Source organism: Rhamphochromis longiceps, linkage group LG14 (genome assembly GCF_057381845.1).
Source record: "Rhamphochromis longiceps isolate RC_006_pf linkage group LG14, R_longiceps_female_GT1.1, whole genome shotgun sequence".
Lineage (NCBI taxonomy): Eukaryota > Metazoa > Chordata > Actinopteri > Cichliformes > Cichlidae > Rhamphochromis > Rhamphochromis longiceps.
In genome coordinates this window covers 31,620,290-31,642,737 of record NC_140570.1, presented here as the reverse complement: position 1 = coordinate 31,642,737, position 22,448 = coordinate 31,620,290, and the positions used below count along the sequence as shown (strand labels likewise).

The 22,448-nt window shown below is 42.7% G+C and overlaps 1 protein-coding gene across 9 annotated transcripts in view; it reads left to right on the top strand.

The window, feature by feature from the left end:
- Positions 1-22,448, top strand: part of robo2 (roundabout, axon guidance receptor, homolog 2 (Drosophila)) — a 155,017-nt gene that overhangs the window by 5,713 nt on the left and 126,856 nt on the right. For all 9 annotated transcript variants that reach the window (XM_085379670.1, XM_085379668.1, XM_085379665.1 and 6 more), the window contains one exon: positions 8,380-8,706. In XM_085379670.1, coding sequence (XP_085235796.1) covers positions 8,380-8,706 — 327 coding nt within the window. The remainder of the gene's footprint in view (positions 1-8,379; positions 8,707-22,448) is intronic.

The window sequence follows — 22,448 nt, the reverse complement described above, 5'->3', positions numbered from 1 at the left end:
CGGCCATAAACAATCAGAAGAGTCTGTTCAGTGACAGGTTGCTTCTCCCAAAGACAAGAACTAACAGACTTAAAAACTCCTTTGTCCCACACGCCATCAAACTGTTTAACTCCTCTCTGGAGGGGAGAGGGAGGGGAAACAGGAGGACAAAGGAGGGGGGAACAACTAAGCTGTAGTGCCTCTTCACCTCACTGTACAATACCTTTTGTGCAATACTTTTGTAAATAGTCAACAGTGCAATAGACTCAATACTTGAAATTTGCAATTCACTTGTATTTTTATTTTTATTCCTATTTATTCTATTTATCCCCTTCGTATATTTTATTTATATTGTCTCTGTATTTATATATATGTGTGTGTGTATAACTCTGTAACTTCTGTCGGTGCTGTGCTTTTTTGGAAATCGAATTTCCCAGAGGAACCCACCCGAGGGATTAATAAAGTTCTATCTTATCTTATCTTATCTTATCTTATCTTATCTTAACATTGGGGGGATGTATGTGTTTTTAATTTTTGACGTTTTAAGCCAAAAAACAAAACATACTCTCTTGTTCTTCATTGTTAAGACTTTGTGTGACAGTTGTGCCTGAGCTGAGTATCTCACCAGTGTTTTAAAGATGAGGTCAGGTCTGGTGATAAAAATGCATGAGCTGTCTCGCAGTGCAAGACATATGAAGATGGACAGCCAGAGTACGACACTCAAGCACACATCCATCACGCGCAGCAGTAGTCCAGCACAGCTGTAATGCTGCTCAGAGTGGTGGAGCCACTGAATAAGTGTCTTGTTCCACCGTCTTCATCTCCTGCTCGGTCTATGGATCACCTAGCCATGACAGCTATCCAGCTTTTCTTACCTGAAGCTAACTGGAGGATAAAAACCTTTAGAAATACAAAGACTCCAGACTATAGACCATCACCTCATTAGAGTAGTGTTTCAGAGCAGAGGCTATCACTTTGATGATGCACAAATGAAAAATGCACGCATCTCTCTCTGTCAGTACTGTAGGAACCTGTTCTTGTCGTGTCCTTGCTGGGAAAAGAAAAAAATGGCACCCCACTGCTTTGTAAACCTAGTCACCATGACCCGGGGCGAGTTGATTTACTGTATATAATGACTCCTGGTGAGACTGGCTTTGTGGTTGAAGTTTCAGTGTGGAACGTGGCATCAGCCAAGTGTCACAACCGTTTCGGTGAAGAGGACAAAAGCCCTAATCACATCCTTGAACATTTGAACTCTCCACTTTCACTTCCAGGATGGTGGTGATTTTTTTTTCTGCATAGCTGCTCCCGGGCATTTGTCACTGAGAGGCTATGCAACACAGAGCCAGCTCCAGAATTATGAACTGCTGTAGGAGTGTGCGGGTAAATGTGTTTTGGAAACACTATTAATAACCATCAAAGTCTTGTTTTGTGTTAGCGTGGATACATGGGCCTCAATAAACTGAATGAGTCCTCTTCCACTTACTGCTGGCACCCTTGACCCTGTATCCCAAAGCAAGACCACACTAAATGTCTTGTGGTATAAAAATTTAATAAATCTTATTCTGACTTGCTTGGCTGCACCTTAAAAAAGGAAGTATCAGAGCCGGTGCTTTGCTTTCTGAGTTTATCGGTTGGATGGTGTGGTTATAGCTCTTATTTTTCATGTTTCCATCTGGAGTTAAGCTTATCTAAGGACCACTGGAGTGCTTGACATGCAGGGAGGACCAATGAGTTTTTATATTTCCTTGCTTTTTTTACAACTTGGGTAAGAAATCCTCTTAAAAACATTTTGGGTTTGACCTCTGTCCTGTGAAATAATATCATTCGTTTTGAGAAAATACTTATTTTTTGTTTGTGCGCTTACATAGGAGGCTCAGGTTAGTTATTTACCTTCTGACTACCTGATGTCTCTGTGTGACATACATATGCTCATCCTGAAGAGGACTCAGCTGAATGAAATGCTTGTGGTTAGATAGCAGAGAGATACTGTTTCTGAACACATCAGTCCTGGTTTTGGCCTTTCTGTTTAGTCTCTTTTTTTTGTTTTCTCCTGAAAAACTCCACAGCTAAATTTAAGTTAAATTAAGGTTTCTATTATTTGAATAGCTTATTATTTTGAGTGCTTTATGAAAAGTGTGTCAGTATCTCCCAGCCTAACTGTAGGCAGCTAAATAAGTCTATTTAGGATTAGTCAGTCCACTTACTGCAAAGTCACACAGTCACAGCTCAACACCATGTGTCACCTACACCCTTCTCTATCCCCCTCCACATTTGATCAAAATCTATATTTTTTAATTTCTGTTAACACCTGAAAGTGATTTTGAGTCAGCTGTCTTTACAATTACACGCACTCTGCACACACGATATACCATGAAAAGATAGATCTAAACACTGCTGCTTTCTTATCTAATTTGTAGAACATTTACAGAGATTAAAATGACCAAAGAAAATTGGACTCTATTACGATTGCTTATTACTGATGATCATTGCATGACTGGAGCAAGTGAACATTACCTTAACTGTAAGGGATTCTTTGTAGTGGAATAGGAAGGGGAGACTGGGCTGGAATTGAAATCGTTGAGTTTCCAAGCACACAACTTTAATATCAAGGTTACTGTCATGGTGCAAAGCAAAGGCCAACAGTCAAATGCTAGAGCAGAGGCTCTTCAAAAGGATCTGCAGGAAAAAAGAGAGGTTTGAAAAAGGTGGGGTGGCGCAGTGAGCTACACGCTTCACTGGCCCAGGAATCGGAAATCATTTAATCTGCATCACGCAGTTTAGTATCCCTACCAGTGGCCTGACAGCCCCACAGAACTAGTACTGTACTCCTTGTACTAATCAGTCCATACAAAGAGAGGAAGCAGCACGCTTGTCAACACTTTTCCCTTTACAATAAAGCAGTCTTAACTGTTTTTACGTTATCCTGCTCTTCCTCCTTTAGTATCTTGTTGCAAGTCAGCGATCTCCGCTCTTTTGAGACGAGGCAAGTGCTGAAAAGTGATAACATCGCCTTTTCTGTGCATGGATACTCATAGTAGGGTGGAGAGTAAGAATGGGGGAAAACAAGGTTGAAACTCCTTGAAATACAAGCAATGTGAATCAGCCCTTTGCAGTAAAATCAGATATTCTGTTTCCCACAGTTATCTATTTATATATTCCATCTGCATGGGGGAGAGAGTAAATACATGGATGCAAAGTCAATTTGACCCCACCTCGACATTGCCTGAAATACACTCAGAATGGAATTCTATCTGATATTTGTTAGAGGCAAGCATGGATGCATTGAGGGGTTGGGAGCAGCTCATAGAATTACCCCTGTGTTTGCTTTCAAAGTATGGATCCTAGCAGGAGAAGAGAGGAGCAGTATGCGGAGCACTGAGGTGGAACAGACTCCATCATGTGAGCCAGTTACCTAGTTGAAACCCCTCCCTCTCTTGAAACAGAAGATGAAGCGGAGGAATCTGCTCTGCACCTGTGAACACTCTTCATTTCACTCTGTGTGTCTTCAGTTTGAGGATTCTGCTGTATCGAGTGGCTGGCCGGATGCGCTGGACTGGGCTGGGCTCCAGCAGATACAGCAGGATGTCTCCAGTGACACCTCACTGAGATGGGCTGTTTGTCTGGTATTGGAGTATACTGGCGCTCATGCGCTGTGACGCCACTGACAGCTTGGCATAAAGAAGATGAATTTCGGGTGCAGAACGGGCTGCTTGGAAGTGTCACGGCAGGGCCGGTGCTGAGGCGTAGAGGGCCAGTAACATCCGTCTTTCACCATCACCAGTTTCCCCCTGCTGCTTTATCGTATTTCCCCTTTGATGACATGACGGATATGACTCAGTCACCCTCACAGTGAGGACAGCATGTAACAGGACAGGGAGCAAGTGAAATGGACAGAGGGATATGGGGAGGTAGAGGCGGAGATGCATAGAGAGAAGGAGATCGAGTGGGAGGTTGAAGAGAAGTGGAGAGAGTTGGGAGAAGTGGGAGGCAGAGGGAGGGTATACTTCAGATTGGACAACATGGATCTAATGCATAATTCATTCACTCTGAAAATTCTTTGAGGTTTTCTTTTTTTTTTTTTTTTTGGACACTTTTATATTCACTCAGTCCACTGGGTTTCAGCACTTTCTGCCCGAAATACCTCGGCCTTTTCCACATTATAATATTACTGCATTCCTGGCCCGGACCTTGGTTTTTTCTGTTTGATGTTTTATGGCGCTTTGGTGACCAAAACTTTTTGCCTTGGTCTGGGGTTGCCATTGGTTACCTCCGATTAGCATGCATCTGTTGGTAGAATAATTAATATCTCTTTGGGGAGCCCTTCCTTCAGTGCTCTTCCTGTGACTGGTGTGTGTATTGATTTGGTTGGTGGGAGAATTTCTCCTGGGAGCTAATAAAAATAATTACAAAAAGATCATCAAAGGCCTGGCCTTCTGTTGCACACATGAATAAATATGTGACAAAGATAACAGAAAAGACCAGTTCTAGGTGTGTGGTCAGTGGTAATGCAGGAGAATGAGTTGTAGTTAAGCAGCTTTTTATCTCGGATTTAAAGGACAAATGTTACCCATCTTATCTTGTTTAACCTATATGTTTTTCAGTTATATTTCAATGCTAACGTCACATATTGGTTGAAACACTATAGCGGGAGAAAAGCGGGTGCTCAAATACTGCACATTTCTTGGATAACAGCACAGCGAAATTGCATCCATTTCAGTGAAACTGACATAAGTAGACGGGAAGAAAAAAGGCAGAAAAGAATCAGCTTCTGGTTCAGTAATCCCTCTCTGATTTAATTCCCTGTCTGTGTGCTTGTTTGTTTGTTCTGTGGTTCCTACTTTTTTCCAAAAGTGGATGACTGCACAGCAGTGGTGAAAAGTAATGGCGGTATTATTGCAGACAGGGGGAAACACAGCATTTTGATTGGAGCGTGTGCCCTGAGACCCAGTGAAGTGCACTCGCCTCAGCTCAGAGAGCACTTGATTGCACAGCACCAATGATCACATTAAAAGGGCAACAGAAAGCCCATTTACCGTAAAGAGAGTGGGAAAAGGGGCCCAATAGGAAGCTGAAAAGTGACTTTCGCTCCTGTGAGGAGTTAGGTCTGATGGCTCAACAGTGGGAATGTATATAAAGTTTTTTAATTTGATATTTTTGGACAGTGCACATTCAGGGACATTCATGGAAGCCACATGAGGGCTGTAGTAGATACACTCGCTTAAGCTTGTGCAAATATTTTCTTTGCACTTTTCAAAGTGAAACTGCTCACAAGGTTTATGTGTTGAAGTTTTTCAGTATTGAGATTAATGGGTCATTTTCAAACCATATTCCACAGCATATGGATGTGCTTTTAACCTCTACACCTGACTCAGGAAGGACACTGACCAGTCACGTCTGGCCTTCTGTGCACCCAGCTTAGCTTTTTTTGGCAGTGAAAGGACAATTGTAGAGGCATCTGCTGTGTTCATTTCCACAGGAAAGAGGAGACCAGATGGAGACTCAAGGTTTAAGTGATTAGAAAGCAGTAGATTGGAATACAAATTGGATTCAAAGAAATTAGACTGATAGAAATCGAATAGAGTCACTGCAGTTTAGTCATGTCCATTGGCCTTAGCGGAAAGCCACTGCACGATTTGTGGATTATTGGGGAAGCAGATGCTCCAATGAGATAAGAATAAATGTGCGTTTGACACTGGATCTGAGGGAGAAGGGGGCCTACATGACTGTCCTTTATCTTGCCCTCCATTTATCAATGTCACAGTGTTAATTACTGCTTAATCTATTAAGTCACTTATTGCCAGAATACAAACTTGCTCTTTGCCCTCTCTGTGACAGGAAAATTGGCTGCTGGCTAGGTTATTGTTCCCTACTTTTGGTGAAAAAGATAGCAAGAAAAATACCTTAGATTTTTGTTCCAAACACCAGCTATACTTCTTCAGTTTTCCACATAATACCAATGAGATTAGATCATGGACTCTGGGGACAGAATATTACCTACCCCTCTACTACAGATCGCTGTCTGTGGCACCAGTTAGTGCAAGACACCAGGCCTGATCACTAATCAATGACAGGGAAATGGAGGGAATTAGCCCAAATTAGGAAGAAGAGAGAACAGACTGCCTCCTGTTCAGGGGTCAATATGTCCCTATCTGATCCCTGATTCCTGACATTTTGTGGACTAGTGCACATTTCCAGACTAAATCTGTGTGTTTTGTGTGTGTTTGTGTGTACATATGCACACACATCCACCACACTTGGTCTTTGAAGTGGATTTTATGCTGACCAGCAGGTTTCTGCTGGCTCGTGTCCCTTTGCCTGTAGACTCATGAGGAGAAAAGACCTCGGTACAGCTTGTCCTGGTTTCCCCTGGGAGGTTGAAGTGTAACGGGTGGTGGGATGTGCAAAACCCAGCCAAACAAAGAGCTGAAACCACCGCTGTTATGCTTGCATCCTGTGTTCAAATTACCCCTTACATAAGCACAAAGGCCTATGTGGTATACTGCACTTCTGTGCAGCAGGCATCATTCTATTACCCCACTGTACTGCCCCCAGGGAAGGGCACAATCATCAACTCTGCTCAATCACATGCACACCTGCAACAGCTCATTTTAAGACAAAGAGCTGAGCTCTTAACTTAAGGCAACACTGAGTGGTTAACATTTAGCTGTCAACTGAAGCAGAGTTATTGATGAGGTATTGAATGGTTCAAAAGAAAAAAGGGTTGTTGGAAAACTGTGCCTCATTCCCCATTCCCTTTGCTGTGTCTTTGATTGCTGGATCAGACTGTTTGATTGTTGCATGGTTCCCATGGCTTCCTTGATATAAGAGTGTGTGCGTGCGTTTGTGTGGCCTACAGCCTCTTATCACCATGGGTAAGACCTGGTCACAGACACACTGCGCACTCTGACTCGGGGAGCATTATCTTAACTGCCAGGCTCCAAAAGCTTACCCACTGTAAGCTCTAATGAAAAGGAGTGGGCCAAGGTTTTCAACCACAGGGGATTAGCATTTGACATTAGTCTGGACCCCAACATTCATATTCACATCACATGCCTGCTTTTTGCATAGTGAACTCCCACTTTTCCTGACTTTTTCTGAAAACCAAATATAGAGGGCAGATAAACAGCATAATGTGGGTCTATGTGTGTAATTCTAATGTAAGCTAACTGTATGCCTTCATTCACTGTTTGCCTGTAAGTTCCATTACTCTCAAGCTCTTGCATGGGCTGAGAAGAGCAGATAGAATTTTTTTTTGACTAACCTGTTATGGTTATTAAAAGCTTTAATAGGCTTTTATTACAAGCTTCCATCCCAAGTCAGATATATAAAGGCACTTACCTCTGCTATTTGGGTCCAGGCAGCAAGAAAAATAGCAAAAACAACTGCTTTTGTCACCTGGTTTTTGAACAATGTGAATCAAAATTGGGGGGGTTTAAATGTGGATACATGTAGCCAGATTAGCTGTTTTGGGTGGGTTTTTTGTATATACCTATTGCTGTTGAGTTGAATTGTAGCTTGATGGTTTTAGATGTCGCTTAGTGAGTAGTAACTGCATTTGTAAATTATGTATAGGCTGCCAAATCAACTCAGCAGAACACAGTGGATCGCAGTGGATATTGGATCATTACACAGAAAGTAGAAGTTCTGCTGTCCTTCTTTTCCAGTATATATTAACTTGAGTTTACTTTTTATTTGAAAAAGTGGATTACCAGAGTTTCTTTTCCTAGTTGTTACTATTTGTTTGTTTTTTATGGGATACTTAACATTGAATTATATATGTCCATCAATTTTCTTAATCGCTTTTCCAATCCAAGGTCACATGGGCACTGGAGCTTATCCCAGCTGTCAGGAGCAAGAGGCAGAATGCATTCTTGACAGGTCGCCAGTCAATATAAATGGCCAGAGCATGGAAGCAGACAATCATTCACGAGACATTCACACTTACAGACAAAATCCCCAGTTAACCTATTATGCATTTCTTTTGACTGTGGGAGGTAAAAGGCAGTAGGTACCCAGTGGGCACTGGTTAAAAACCCCACACATAAAGGCCACAGCTGACCAGTGGGTTCACCCTGGACCCCTTTGCTGAGAAACAACACTGTTTATATGTGCTTTCACTGTGCCACCTGTTTATATGTTTTTCTTCTTTAAGAGTAAAAGTTGTCAATTGATACCTTGGAGACCGCTTCAGAGCCACACCTCATAGCTTTTGCTCTGGGCAGAGGTCGGTCTTCCCGACCCAGACAACTTATTTATTTTGTTGCTATGAGTTGTGTTTATTAATTAAAACCCCATATTCCCACTATTTTTCTATTGTTTGTTATGAAAGAGGTTCTTAACTTTATAAAGCTTATATAATAACATCACTGAACATAAAACATCCTTTTTTTTCCTCAGGATCCCGTCTGCGCCAGGAGGACTCCCCACCCCGGATTGTGGAGCATCCCTCTGACCTGATCGTATCCAAAGGGGAGCCCGCCACTCTCAACTGTAAAGCAGAGGGGCGGCCAACCCCGACAGTGGAGTGGTACAAGGATGGAGAGCGGGTGGAAACAGACAAAGATGACCCACGTTCCCACCGTATGCTGCTGCCCACCGGCTCGCTTTTCTTCCTGCGCATCGTTCATGGACGGCGGAGCAAACCAGATGAGGGAGCCTATGTCTGCGTGGCCCGGAACTACCTGGGAGAAGCTGTGAGCCGCAATGCATCTTTGGAAGTAGCATGTAAGTCAAGAGTCTCTTCTCCTCTTTGCTGGAGTTCAAAATGATTCTGCTCACATTATGTAATTTATAAGGACAGATAAAGAGAAATCCTGATCTCACTGCTTACTGATGGAAAGACTGGATTTGCATTCAGCACATTCAGAATACATTTTTGATCTAATCAAGCGTTGAAACATCGTCTCTACTGTAGGTACTTAAAGTAAACAAGTCAACAATTTCTGGCACTATTTTTAGTTAATTTCATTTTTCTTCTCCATTTACAAACAATACTAATTTCCTGCTGGTCTAAAAGAGCCACTTAAACCCTATTACGACCTCACATTGTGGAATATTGGTCGGAGTTTTGGATAATGAGTTTTTTCTTCCATGCACTTGATAAATGTGATCCAAGCCCAAGGGATATATATTGATGTTGTGTGTATGGGTTGGAGTATGTACGTAAAGCTGCTGAGAGGCTTTATGATGGGAACATGATGGCATGGCTGACATGGCTCTCTCGCAGGTGAGTGGGGGTCGAATGACAAGCACAGTTTGTGATGGACATTTAGCACAGGCCTTCTGAAGTCTGTTGGTGAATGGTGACAGGCATAACCTGAGCTGTGTATCGAATTACCTTTGAAGATGAGCCTACCCCCCAGCAGTCTCAGGATGGGCTTCCTATACAGCCACTCCCAGGCACCTCAAAATGCCCATAAGGTGGAGGGGAAAGTCCCTATGTCCTTATGTTGTGGAAGAGGAGAATTCTTATCATGAAAGTGACAAACTTTAGACAGTCTCTCAAAATGTTGAGCTGGACTCCTTAGACAACATAAAACAAGCAAAAATTGGAAATCAAATGTTTTAGATTTATAGACAAAAGAGAGCAGGAACAACATCCTCTGCCTGTAATTGTATTTCTGAGGTGATGACAGTAAAATTCATAGTTAGTTTTTGATCCTTAGGAAATGGGTTGGAGGGGGTTGGTCTCTGCTTCTGATCCACTGCCCTGCCTTCCCGAGGGCCTTCCAGTGGCCCCCAGGTGCTAACTGTGTGACAGCAGCTTGATCTATCGATTGCTGTAAGAGGCCTCTCCCACTCTAAATGAAAATTCATGAAAAATTGATGAACCCTCTCGATTATTTTATTTTTTTCCTTCTAACACGGTTTCTTAGCCTTTCTTCTTCAGTATTCTCTCTCTCTCTCTCTTTCTCATGGTCTCGCTCTCCCTCTTTCTCATGTAATATGGACTGAGGAGCAGAGGGGGTTGAATAGAGGCATTGACTACTTGAATGGCTTAAAGGTGAAGGGTGAGGGGTCACTAGGGCAGGAGGGAAGAGCAGAGCTAGGTGAAGAAATATGTATAGCGCACATCTGATGGGTATTAACAGTGATGCCAGGTTTGAGAGTAGGGTTCAGCATACAGGCAACAAACAAGTGTACAGAACTGGACATGTTTGTGTAGCTCCATACACTATACAAGGTATAACAAAAGAATGGTGTAAAAGTAATCTATACAATACACCATCATAAGACAACACTGCTGGCTAAAAAAACAAATACACTGAATTTTTCACTCAGTACTTTGAGGTCTTTACTTTTTAAATTACAGTGAAGACTTCTAATTGGAGTTTGGTTTATTTTAGCTCTGCTGTAAAACACTTAACAAGGACCAATTATGAAAACGTGAAATAAGCTGAACACTTCAGTATTCATTATAGTGACAGCATACTGGCCGGAGCCTGTATGAGGCATAGCAGTTTGAGAATGACGGCAATGGTGGCCTGACAAAGATGGAGTGTGGGTGCAGGAAAAGGCTCTGTTTGACAGTCATTCACTGTGCTACTTGATTACAGTGTGATGGTGCACAAATGTGACTTTTTGTTAAAGTAGGGTAATTTTGATTTAAATTATTTTAATAGTAGGAGATCAAAGCCCTCAGAGGCATGTTGAAGAAAATGGAAAAGGTGAGGAGAAGGAAAAAGATGTTTAAATATTCAGGTAATGTGTTATATGGAGACATTAATTATTTGTTTCAATTTTAATAATACTGTAGGTAATCCTGAGCATCTTGAGGAAGAATTTCCTGAAGCTGATTGGCAGCATTTCTTTCTGAGCTAATCAAGTATCTGGCTTAAGGTACCAAAATGGTCCGAAACAGTGCAGAGCTCCAGAGTCTTTTGCTATTGTACTTTTGTCATGGTTAGAGCACACTATCTTTTTCCGTCTTTTAAATATAGACTATTTTTGGTCTTTTAAATGTGATTAGATGACCAAATAATTATGTTCCTTTCCAGTAAACTTTAGGTATTTGTTGACATCTACAAAGTGATGATTAGAAATTTAACCTCCGTGATAAAAAAAAAATGTGCCCATTTTGCAGCGTATTTCCTCTGTGTGTTTCATTTTTACTGAGATAAGGGTATCATAGAGCCTGAAGAAGAGGGAGGGGCACTTTGCGGCACGCTCCATGCCTGGTCTGTTTTGGGCCCTGGGCTTTCTCAGTTTTCTTTCACAGCCAGGTCTTCAGGGGACTGCGGGGGCAGAAGGGGGGGCGATGTGCTAAATCCCTCTGCATTCGCTTTACAGCAGTGATTAGCTTTATCAGGTCCTGACATCCGTCCAGTGATTGTAAAGCCAAAGCTAATCTCACAAGAAAAAGTCTTAAATCTATATCCATGTTGAACTGGATTTGTGTTTATGATATGTCTTGTAACCCCCCCAATCCTCCCCCATCCCCTGCCTCGATCTCCCCCTCCATTGTATTGAACGCACCTTTGCCCCCCTTCCATTCACGAGTGGTTGAACAGGACCCTGGTGAGATAATTGAATTGCAGTTCTGAAACAGATTGAACTCTGTGTCCACTGAACAGAGTGGCGCTGCTGCATGCCAGGCATCAAGCTGGGCCGGACTCACCACTCTCTCTTTTAGAGGAGGAAATGTGGAGTGAAGAGGCAAAGGGGGAAGAGCCCTCCAAGAGGTGCCAATGCATTATTAATGTGGGCCCGAGTGGGCAGGGGCACTTGTGCCTTTACTGGGCTTAGGTCTGCAACCTTGTCTCCTTTAAGTGTTGGATGTTGAGCACAAATAGATGGACAAGAACATGGACTGCTTTGTGTTATCTAGCTCCATGGTGCATGTGCAGAGTGTGGGGATAATGCCCAGACATCACTCTGCTGCATTTGGGAGAGATTTCATTATAGCTGTTGTTCACTGTCCTGTACTTCAGAAGATAAGAGAACTTGTAAATGTGTTGCCTAGAGGGTATCGGAGCAGCCTGCCTTGTAATCTTACTCCTCTTCAAAACTGACTCCAGGCCAGCAATATGGGATATACTGCATATAAGAGAATGTGCCCCTTTTCTCTTTTCAGGATAAACTAGGTCAATGAGCAGGTTCATAAATCATTGTGAAGCCTGTGTCAGAAATGCAAGCTGCAGCCATCGCTGCTGCATAAATTGCTAGCACTGCGAGTATCTGTGTATATGTAAGTGTGACAAGGCACACCTGGGGCAATAGGATCCCAAGGAAAACGTTAACTAGCCCAATCTTTTCAGGTGCTTGACGCAAACTACATCCACCTGAAACTAGCACATATCACTTTTAATTGAGTGCCAACTGTGATATAGGCCCTCTGACATGTCTACTTGTGTATTAACTGTATGTAATCATCAGGGGAAAGGCACCACATATAAATGAAGACAAAAAAAATGAGTTTTAGATGTATACCTTTGCAGCTTTGTTCGGTTTTAACCTTTAAAAATGCAAATGACACTGAAATGAAACAGATGTCTTGGGTTGGTTCTAAATGCCGCTTGGAATGGGATTGGATGACTTTTAAAAAGGTCCTTTGATATCATCTAATGTACCACTTCTGCAATTAAGTGAATCGTTAGGTAGCAGTTGGTACTCGTACAACAAGGTAATTAGCAGGAAAATTGAGTTGGGAAAGGTGCGAGTGTTGAAGAGAGGAGGAGGGTTACCAAGCTGTTGCTGTTGTGTCCAGCATGAGGGGGGGAGCTAATAAAGGGATGGGCCAAAAGGAGCAAGCCAGGTGGGGAGTCAGGATGAGCTGCACTGCTGAGCTCATCTAGACTCATTATTCCAGTTCAGAAATGAGAAAACGGGGTGACAAGTGCACACAAACAACAGACACTCACGCACTTACACACGCGTGTTCACAAACACCTGCCCTCGTGCTTGTATAAACCCCGGTAGACTGAGGTTTAATCTGTGTGGGAGTCCTTGAGAAATAATGAAGGGTAATGAAGAAAACAGCAACAGCGCAACCATTACAGCGCATTAATGATGCATGCTATAGTTAGGAAATACAACACAGTCTCAGAAACTCTCATTTGTAAGTGTAATATCTAAGTGTTTTATTCATACCACACATCTTGACGTGTCTGTTTCTTTATGTTCTTAGATGTGTAAAACACAAATTTCCGGGTCCATCTAAAACAGTTTGTCTGGTTTTTCAATAACTTGCTCAATAAATAAAAGATCAGTTGCTCACACAGATAAAATAAACATAAATCTGCTGCTCACACCACACCAAAGTATTTTCTAGTTTATTACATTTTCATATAAAAAAAGTAAAAAATAATTTAAAAAACCTTCCTGCTGGAGCTCACTGTTGTCTGAGCTGAAACAAGCACGGAGGAAAAGCAAAAAGCATACATGCAGAAAAAGTGGGAATGTTGTCCTGTGATAAGAGGGATGGGGAGAGAGGGCAAGCATGTGAAACATATCTTCTCCTGATAGTGTTAGAGAGGAAAAAATCCCTGATTAAATATGTCAGCTGGAGTTTGCTGACCTCTGTAGAGATCTTCCTGTCTATTCATATGCACACACACATACACACACACATATTCAGATGCACGGCTATAGTGTTTTCCAGCCATATACAGCGTCACGCAGCTTGATCGTATCACCTTTATCAGTCACAGATGGTCACAGTAAATGAGGAGCTCCTACAGATGCCTAACTCCTGTGCCATGCTTGGAAAGAGGCCAGGCTGCAGAAATGGAACAGAAATTTGGAAAGTCTCACAGGAAGATAAATCATAGGGATACACTACGGTCACTAACATCCTCACTGTCTCTCTCTCATACACGCACACGTACACATCCTGAGACTGCACTTTTACTTTCCTCAGCAGGCTTTGTGTCCCAGCTCTGACCTCGCCAGCTCCACCTAGGGAAATAGATTACCTTTAGATGAAGCGACAGCAGTACTCTAGAAGGGAAATACGGTGCACATACATTGTGGCTGAATCACGACAACAGTAATGTAGAGGTGTGACAAAAGCTGCAGACAAAGATGGAAAATGTGGTGAGTAGGTGGCGAAGAGATCGAGTACTTAGATCCAAGTTTGGGATGACCTTTGACCATCTTTCTCAGCCTATTATCAGTCTTTTTGTCTCCTTTTCTTTCAAACTTCACCTCTCTACTTATACCATTATGTCACCTTTGAGTGTACAAACTGGATTAAGTAAGTGCGTGGCGCTCGGTCAAGGATGCCATGGCCCGTCACAGGAGGAGTGAGCCATCAAGCAAAGAGTGCTGAACCAGCCGCTTCTCACGCCCATTAGTGGCCAGCAAGATGAAGCACCAGTCGCACCAGGTTTTGTTGTGTTTCTTTTATATACCCCGCTCTCGCTTCTTCACACTCTCCCTCTTTCTCCCTTCATAGTGACACTTTTATTGATGGCCTCTCCGCTCTGACAATGCAGGTCTATTGCTTTGTCTCTTCTCCCTGCCTGCCTGTGTTTTGCCTCGTCCTCTTTGCTCCACAATGTCTCTCATCACCCATGCTACATACCCCGGATGCTCACTCACCAGAAAAAAAAAGTTAAAAAAGAACCTTTGCATTAACATAGAGTGTATAAATTTTACAAATCGGACAGCACTGTAGAAAGAGAGCCCTTCTAGACAGGTATCAGACAGTTTCACATGTAGACTGAGCTCTAAATTATTGAAACATGTCTGCAGGCTGATTATTGATTAACTTTAAAACACAGACTGGGTGACAAGATCTTGCTTTCTTCACTGTATTGGTCTTTGATTTCTGTTGTCATTTTTTTAAGTGATGGTTCAGGTTTATTTGAATTGTGTACATTTTGCAAATTGTTATGTTTAGCATTAAAACAATAAACCCTTATCACCGTATTAATCTAATCTTCAGTGTCTATCTGTTAATAACACATGAAGTTTCCAATTTTAAGTCTATTTTAATTTGTTGCACAGGTGTGCCATTTACCAGATTTGGATTAATATGTGTGACACCACTCTATTTTCTGGCAAGTGGGCGAAAGGACAAGTGAGTGATAATAATATTAATCAAAAATGTGACCCTGAGTTAAATCCCTGTAGACCACTGCATTTTGAGGGTGGCTTGCCATTGCGTCCAGCCGGGATTGGATCCTCTGACCCCTGAAAACCCCTTTGCCCTCTCCTATCCACCCCAGATCTCTGTCATACCATAATTCCTTAACCTAGCGCTCCCTTCCGATGAATATGTCCCTGTCGTAACTGACCTCCCCCACCCACCTTCCCTTCTCTCTAAGACCCTCTGAGGCTGCCAGAGATGGTAATCCATCATGCGGAGCCAGGGAGGAGGTGACAGGATGAAGGGCTGAAGTTCAGTCACTAGCTGTTGTGGGTTTGAATCAAATGTTACCGAAATTGATTCAGGCTCTGGTGTGTGAAGTGCCGTGTTTGTTCTGTGTTCAAGTTCCTGGTTCAAATGTCCATTATTCCTTATACTTTCCTACACACCCTTAAAAAACACATTTATTCACATGCATGCATGCCATCACCATACGCTGCAGGGTGCACAATGCTCTTGTGAAAGGGTCAGGACTCAGCCAGGTCCATATTTCAGTGTGTGTATTTTGGGCTGCATATGTCACACTGCACACTGGTGTTCTGATGGATATGTCCTGTTAAATACTGTTGTGCACACAAAAGTACACAGGTACATTTACACAAGTACATAAGCAAACTTAAAAATGCTTAAGGTAAATGGCTTTTGTGGCTGTTTTTCTTGTTGTTCAAACATTAAGGACATTCCCTCCTTAAAGTAGCCCTTGGGGAATGTAGGAGATGCAGCAGTTCAGCTTCATTACATTCTTAACTGAACTGTGGGAGAAAGAAGCGAACCGGGGAAGGGAGGAGGAGAAAACACATACTGCAAACTGACCATAAGAAGCACAGTATTCATAGTATATTGCTTTTCTAGCCTTGTGGTTTTTAGGGGGAAAAACAATCACCAGTGGAATATTCTTCATTATTAATTCATATGTTTATGCAGTTATTTGTTCTCTTTTTTGCACTGAGCTTTGTTTGCCCCTGCATCACGCTCGTTATTGAGGATCCGGATGTGTTATGACTGTGATTTTTTTTCCATGGCGTAGACAGATAATGTGTTTGACTTGGATTACGTTTGCTGTAAGGGACACCTAGAGCCCTCAACAGCTGCAGACCAGCGTTGAAACCTAATCATCCAGTCTCTGCTGTCTCCATCTCTTTCCTTCTCTTTCCCTCTCTCTGTGCTATCTTTCCCTTTTTCCACTCCCCCCCTCGCTCACTTCCTTTCCTGCTGTTTGAAACTGATACTATAAGTATTTTAGTCACTTTCAAAAGTGAGGGGAGACAAGATCAAATGTTTGAGAGGACTTTCTAAAACAGCTGTGGTTCCTTTCCACTTTGCAGCTTGGCCCCTACATGATTGTGCTGCTCCGTCCATTGCACGCCAGCAAAGGAAGTTACATAGATGCTGTGTGTGTTTTGAAGGTGACCTTGTGTGTTCCAGAGCTAATAGCTTCCCATTTTGATGTGGATTGGGTGCTAACTGCTGCCTGTGCCTGTTAGACTGCTGTGGGATCCGTCCCAGACTTGGCCAAGGTGTGGATGAGTCACAAAAATGTGATCCGTTCACTCAGCCACCAATGCACCACAGTAAGCTGCCCATCTACTCCAGTGAGAAATAAATGTCAAAGGTTTTGCGCTTCAGGGACAGACACTTCGTTTAACAGGGGAAAACTATCTTGCTCATTTATATGTAACGCAGTATGACCAGGTGCAGTGAAATGACATCACATGGTGAATGAGACTGGGAGCTGTGGTATGTGTGGCCACCTGCTTCTGCAGCTGCGAGGATGATTAGCAGCTAGCCAGGCTGATTATTAACCGGCCAGACACTGATCCAGCCAAACGGACAGACAGACAGACAGACCGGGACACTGACAGACGTTGCACATTGCCAGATATGAGCCTGCATATTTGCTGGCACGGTGGAGACCAGTCACCAGACAGACTTGCCCAGACCACTTCAGTACTAGCATGGCCAAAGGCCAGCTGAATAGAAATCAGAACTCTCTATTCAAATGCTAAGCAGAATCTTATCTCAGTGCCTCTTGCTGCTGGCCCCTGTGCACTACACTGTACAGGGCAAAGTTATTAGCGAACATGCAGGTGCCGAATGTGTTTGTCTCTGTTTCACTGCGTCTGTGTGTGTGTGTGTGTTCAAATGGTTGGACGGTTAGTTGTCTTTTCTTTTTGCTTCCTGATTTAGTAAAAAATGTGGAAAATAAATCATGTCATGTCATACTGGTGGTGTGTTTCGAATGAATCTTGTTAGTGTAACAGTCTAAATTTAATAATACCACACGCAACAGCACCCGCCACCCAGTAAGGATGAAATGAAGGCAGTGAATCATCTGAAGTGTTGCTATGATTGCAGGGATTTGTCTGGGATCTACCAAGATCCTCTTATTCCACAGGAAATGAAATCTAATGACACTAAGTGATCACCAAAGGGTGTGTGTCTAACTGATGAGCACGCTCATTTGACTCCACCGATCTTTAGAAGCCATTAGTGTTCTCCTGTTTCACGCACAAATTAGACCTCCACACACAAAGGCACACAGGAACAACGGTACATAGCTGTTTCTCATACACAAGGCAAGGTTTGTAAAGGCACATATGCACTAGCACACACATGCCTGTGCCCACACACTGTAACAGACTCCAAATTCCCCCTTTGTTGTCCAACTGGCACAGTCAACATTTGCCCATTTGAGCCCTAAATTGCACAGTAAGGGAAAAATGAACCCCAAGACACAGCGTTGTAATGGAGCTGAAAAGAACAGCTTAATTGGCCAACATAAGCCATGCCCAGGCATTAACTGTGAAATTTACATGTTAGCTGTGCTGCCATCTTTCTTTTAAAGGTCCCTGTGGTGTTTGTGCGCAACAGACACATGAATTGCAACTCTGACACTTCATGAATATCGATCTAGGCTTCTGTTGCTGTAGGGGCAGGCTATGGAAAACAATATTATTCAAAACATGCTGAGTGGGATACATCTGCAATTAGTCGGTTGATAATTTATGCAGCTAATGTGTTATTAGTTTAATTGCCTGTTTTTGGCAATTTACTTATCCCCCCCTTACACAAAACTGCACAAAAAAAAAGTCCTAAATGGCAAAAATTAGCTCTGATTTAAAAATATCGTTCGCTTGTTGTTCTCATTTTTTAATTATAAAACATTAGTTTAAAAATGGGGCAAACTGCTCTTCTTATCAGGTTCTCTGACTCGAAGCAGAAGGGAGCTGTCCACATAATTTAGTTCCATTCATAGCAGTTAAGGGGTTGATAGGCCCGTTGTACCTTTGGGTCCAGATAGGCTGACCTTTGGCCAGGTCTGGATGTGACCTCCCATTGATTGACCATCATCTGACCTCATGGCTTGAAAACAGAGCTGCATTCAGGTCCATTTGGCAGTCTGGAGAGCATCTCTAGCATACACTGCTAATACAGTTATGCTAGTGTTATTGGGAGATGTATGAAAGGAGAAATAGCTCAAGAAGGCAGGGTTATTCCTGTGTCAGAGGAGGAAGAGCTCAGATAATTTAATTATAGATTAAGGGATATGAGGATCTGTCAGCTTTTTCATTCTTATAGTACGCCCTACTCAAGTTCTGTTATTAGTGGTATAATCTCGAAAGTAGAATTGTTATTACCAGCTCTATGGCTGACTGGGCTCATGTAGGTATTATGATGTTCTTTAGTAAGTTTTATTTACCCCACAAAGACATTTTGTGAAACTAAACCTAAACAAGTGATTGTTTTTTTTATTTATTTTTTTTGCATTTGCTACGGGCTATACTGGATTTTGTTATCTTTCCCTCAGTATCTTGCAGCTCTTCAACCCACACCCCTCCTCCGGTTCTCCCTTATCCCTTAAATTGATGCTCACTCTGCTCTGAAACCAAAATGCTGATCGCGTTCCCCTTCTTGCTATCACAAACCAAATAGCGACCTTGTGATTGACTGCTAACAAAATTAGCAGAACTTCTCATAAACCTTAATTAGTAATTTGACTCGATAAAGCATGCTGATGAAGGCAGGAGACAGCCATGTAATTGAGAAGAGAAAAAAAGAGGAGGGGTATACTGTATCATTCATGTATCACTCAATAGTGCCAAATGGGGTGTTGACTGTCATAAATGTTCTCAGACCCTAAATTTTCACCAATGTGCCACACCCCCCCACCTTACAAGAGCATCTCACCTCTTCTCACTGTTTCCATGTGCCAAGACACGACACCCTCAGTCGCCTATCTCTGTCTCTCTTTTCTCGCACGCAGCAGGGGGATGGTTGGCCCAAGAATGTGGCATCATTAACTTACTTGAGTGGCAGACGTTAGACGTGCAGAGGGCTGTCCTGTCCCACCCCCCTGCTGGGTGTCCCTCAACCCCCATCACTCCTTCCTGTCATCCTTCATTTCTGCATTTCTTGATTCCTCACCCCCCGAAAAAAAGCCATCCACAGATTTCGTAAACTTGGTGCTCCATCAACCGTAGATGAGTGGACGCATTAAGCCATGCATTTATAATTTCAGCATGATGGGCGTGCCACATGATTATTTATGGGGTTTTTTTAAAATACAATTTTAATACAATTTTGCTATATATGAATGTCAATTTTGATATTCCGCCTATTGTGACTAGCTGTTTTAAAGTGTGACAAGTCCACAATCCCTCAGTGTATGGAGTTTTTGTTGTTGCCACCAGTGCGGCACGTGCTGCTGAGCTCCTTGTGGCGCAATGCCCTGTGTCATTAATCACAAGGCCAATGCTGCCTGGAGCCCTGACAACTCACAACCTGGTGGCCTACCACCTCCCCTCATCTATACTGTGAAGGCTGCGCCATTATCAGCTCACATGATGAAGGTGCCACACTAATGACAGCTGTTGGTGGTCATATGAACCAGCCCCATTTTTCAATTGAAACTCCTCATTCATGTATCCCCCACCAGGCTTTTTGGTTTTCACTTGTCTCGGGTTCACAAGTTTTGAAGCACCAGGGCAAAGGTCAGTGGATTTTCCCTGTCACCACAGCAACTCTCAACACCATCAGATGTCAAGAGAGTTGGTCGACCATAACGGAGCCAGGCAGAGAGCGCTGCTCAGCCAGCCACTTCCTTCTGGAGAGCAGAGGAGGCAGGACAGAAGGGGAGAGAACATCTTTTGTTAAGCATACACTCTCCCTCTCTCTTGGCTTCAGTCCGGGGTGTTGGGGGTTGTCATAGATGGGTATTTAGGCTTTTATGGGTGGAGTGTTAAAGGCTTGTTGGGGTCCAAGTCAGGCTTGTACTGTGGGGTGTGGGGGCTCAGAGCAGTGCTGTGGTCTAGTTGTGTCATGACCATGAAGCTGAGCTGTCACTTGCGTCTAATTGGCTTAGATCAGCCCACGAGTGGCTCAAAGCTCACTGACCCACCCTCTGTCTTTCACTGTCTCCCTCTCGCTCTACTCTCTCATTAGCTATTTTCCTTCTGCCGACCCAAAACAATGGTCTCCACATGGTTCTTACCATCATTCTGCTTGGTCCAAAAGTTCTCTATTGTTCCAGAAGGCCTGGCACTTTCTGTGTGTCCAGTTATGTCTTATTATGAGGAAGAATCCTTGTGATGAGCAAGTTACTAGAATGATGGGGAACGATATAAAGGCTTGATCTAATCTTGATTTGAGACCTCATTGATCTGGAAGCTGGGGTCATCACAAGGTCAACATAAGGAATGATGATAATATTGTTCATCTTTAGGGAATAGGCCTATCATAGCACTTGTACATGCCATTAACTCTCAAATCTGTCCCAACAACAACTTGTCTCTAACAGATTCATCCTGAAAATACTACTGAGTATTCTGTCTGCCTTTCTGAAGCCTGTCAGAGTGGGGGTTCTTTCTTGGGTACTTGGATTTACTATGTGTTACAATGGTTCAGGCAATGACCCTGCGGTGTGCATCCCTGATGATGTTCTAATTGGATGGAGTGACCTTTCTACACTGTAATTTTGAAGCGTCCTTGGTCTTTGGGGGTGGAAACAGATTAAAAAGCAGCAGGAGCGGGATGATTGATGTGTGCTGTGGGTGGTATGGTTGTGGATGGACAGTGGCAGGTAGTGCGACAGTAACATATGAGTCCACAGCTGTTGAACGAGGGTGTCCAGACTGATACATGGGAGGTGGCTACACCCAGCCTGACTGATTGCTGCCTTTTGGTACATCAGCATTTTCTAATGGCCGCAAAGTCTACATCTGCTTTGATTGAAGGTTGGTTATTGTGTTTGCTTATTCGTCTGTGGTGTCTCATTTCATGCAGCACCTTTATAATTTTTAATGTGAGGGATTTTTTGTACTTATTTTGAAGATCAACACGGTGAATAATATTCTAAAGGGTGGAAGTGGTTAAAACCTTGCACATGACTGACATGAACCGGTTGCTTGAATGAACTGCATTTTTTTTCCTTCATTGTAAGAAGTCAGAGAAGCATGTCCGAATGTTGAAGGAGGAAAAATGTAAGCATTGCTTGGGAAAAGTCAAATGTGGCAATGAGAAAAAATCAGCACGCACAGTACCTATAAACATAAATATTTGTAATCAAAAGGAGTATGTTTATCCTTGAATTTTGTGTGTGTTTTTGTGTGTGTGTGAATATGACATTTACTCTGCTTTTCTTTGTAGCCAGAATGAAGTGAAGTGTGGTGAATGGGGTTGTTTTGGTGCATTGACTGGTGGATCCTATTTTAACAGCGTGTGAAGCTGGAACTAATTCCTGCATATTTATTTGGCCTGGTCTTAGCAAACTAAGCACTTACCCTACTTGAAATTCTACACAGTACTAACAGGAGCAGACTGTAGGTGATAGCAAAACAGCTTTATAGTGCCTTCGGAAGACTGAGCAGAAACACTTGGAAACCTCAGAATGTAGAAATCATAGAAGTATTTAATAGAACATTTTAAAATTTGCTTTTCCAGCTTTTAATTAGTTTATGTCATTTAGTCCCCAACCTACTCTGAATGCTATGCTAAAATGTAGTGTAGTATTAACTGCTACAATTATTGTCAAAACTTGCTTGATGAGTTCAGTTTGGTCGCTCAAAATAAATGAGATTTTTTTCTGCATTGGTTGTTTCGTCTAGGTTCAGCTAACCCCTTTGTCTTTGTATTTCCAACTCTTCGTCCTACATTAACTGAAGAAATGTAAAAGAAAAAAGATCAGAGTGTGCAAGTCTGATCCTGTTCCCTCAGCCATCTCGACCAAGCTTGAGGTGCTTTTGTTGTGGGCTGCATTTGAAAAGATCAGCTTTAACAACCAAAGCAAATATCCATGGAAAGGCTTGTGAATGGAGGACTTTGAACCTTCTGTAGAACAGGTGTGTTTTATAGCACTGTGTTTCTCCTTTGGTCTTTA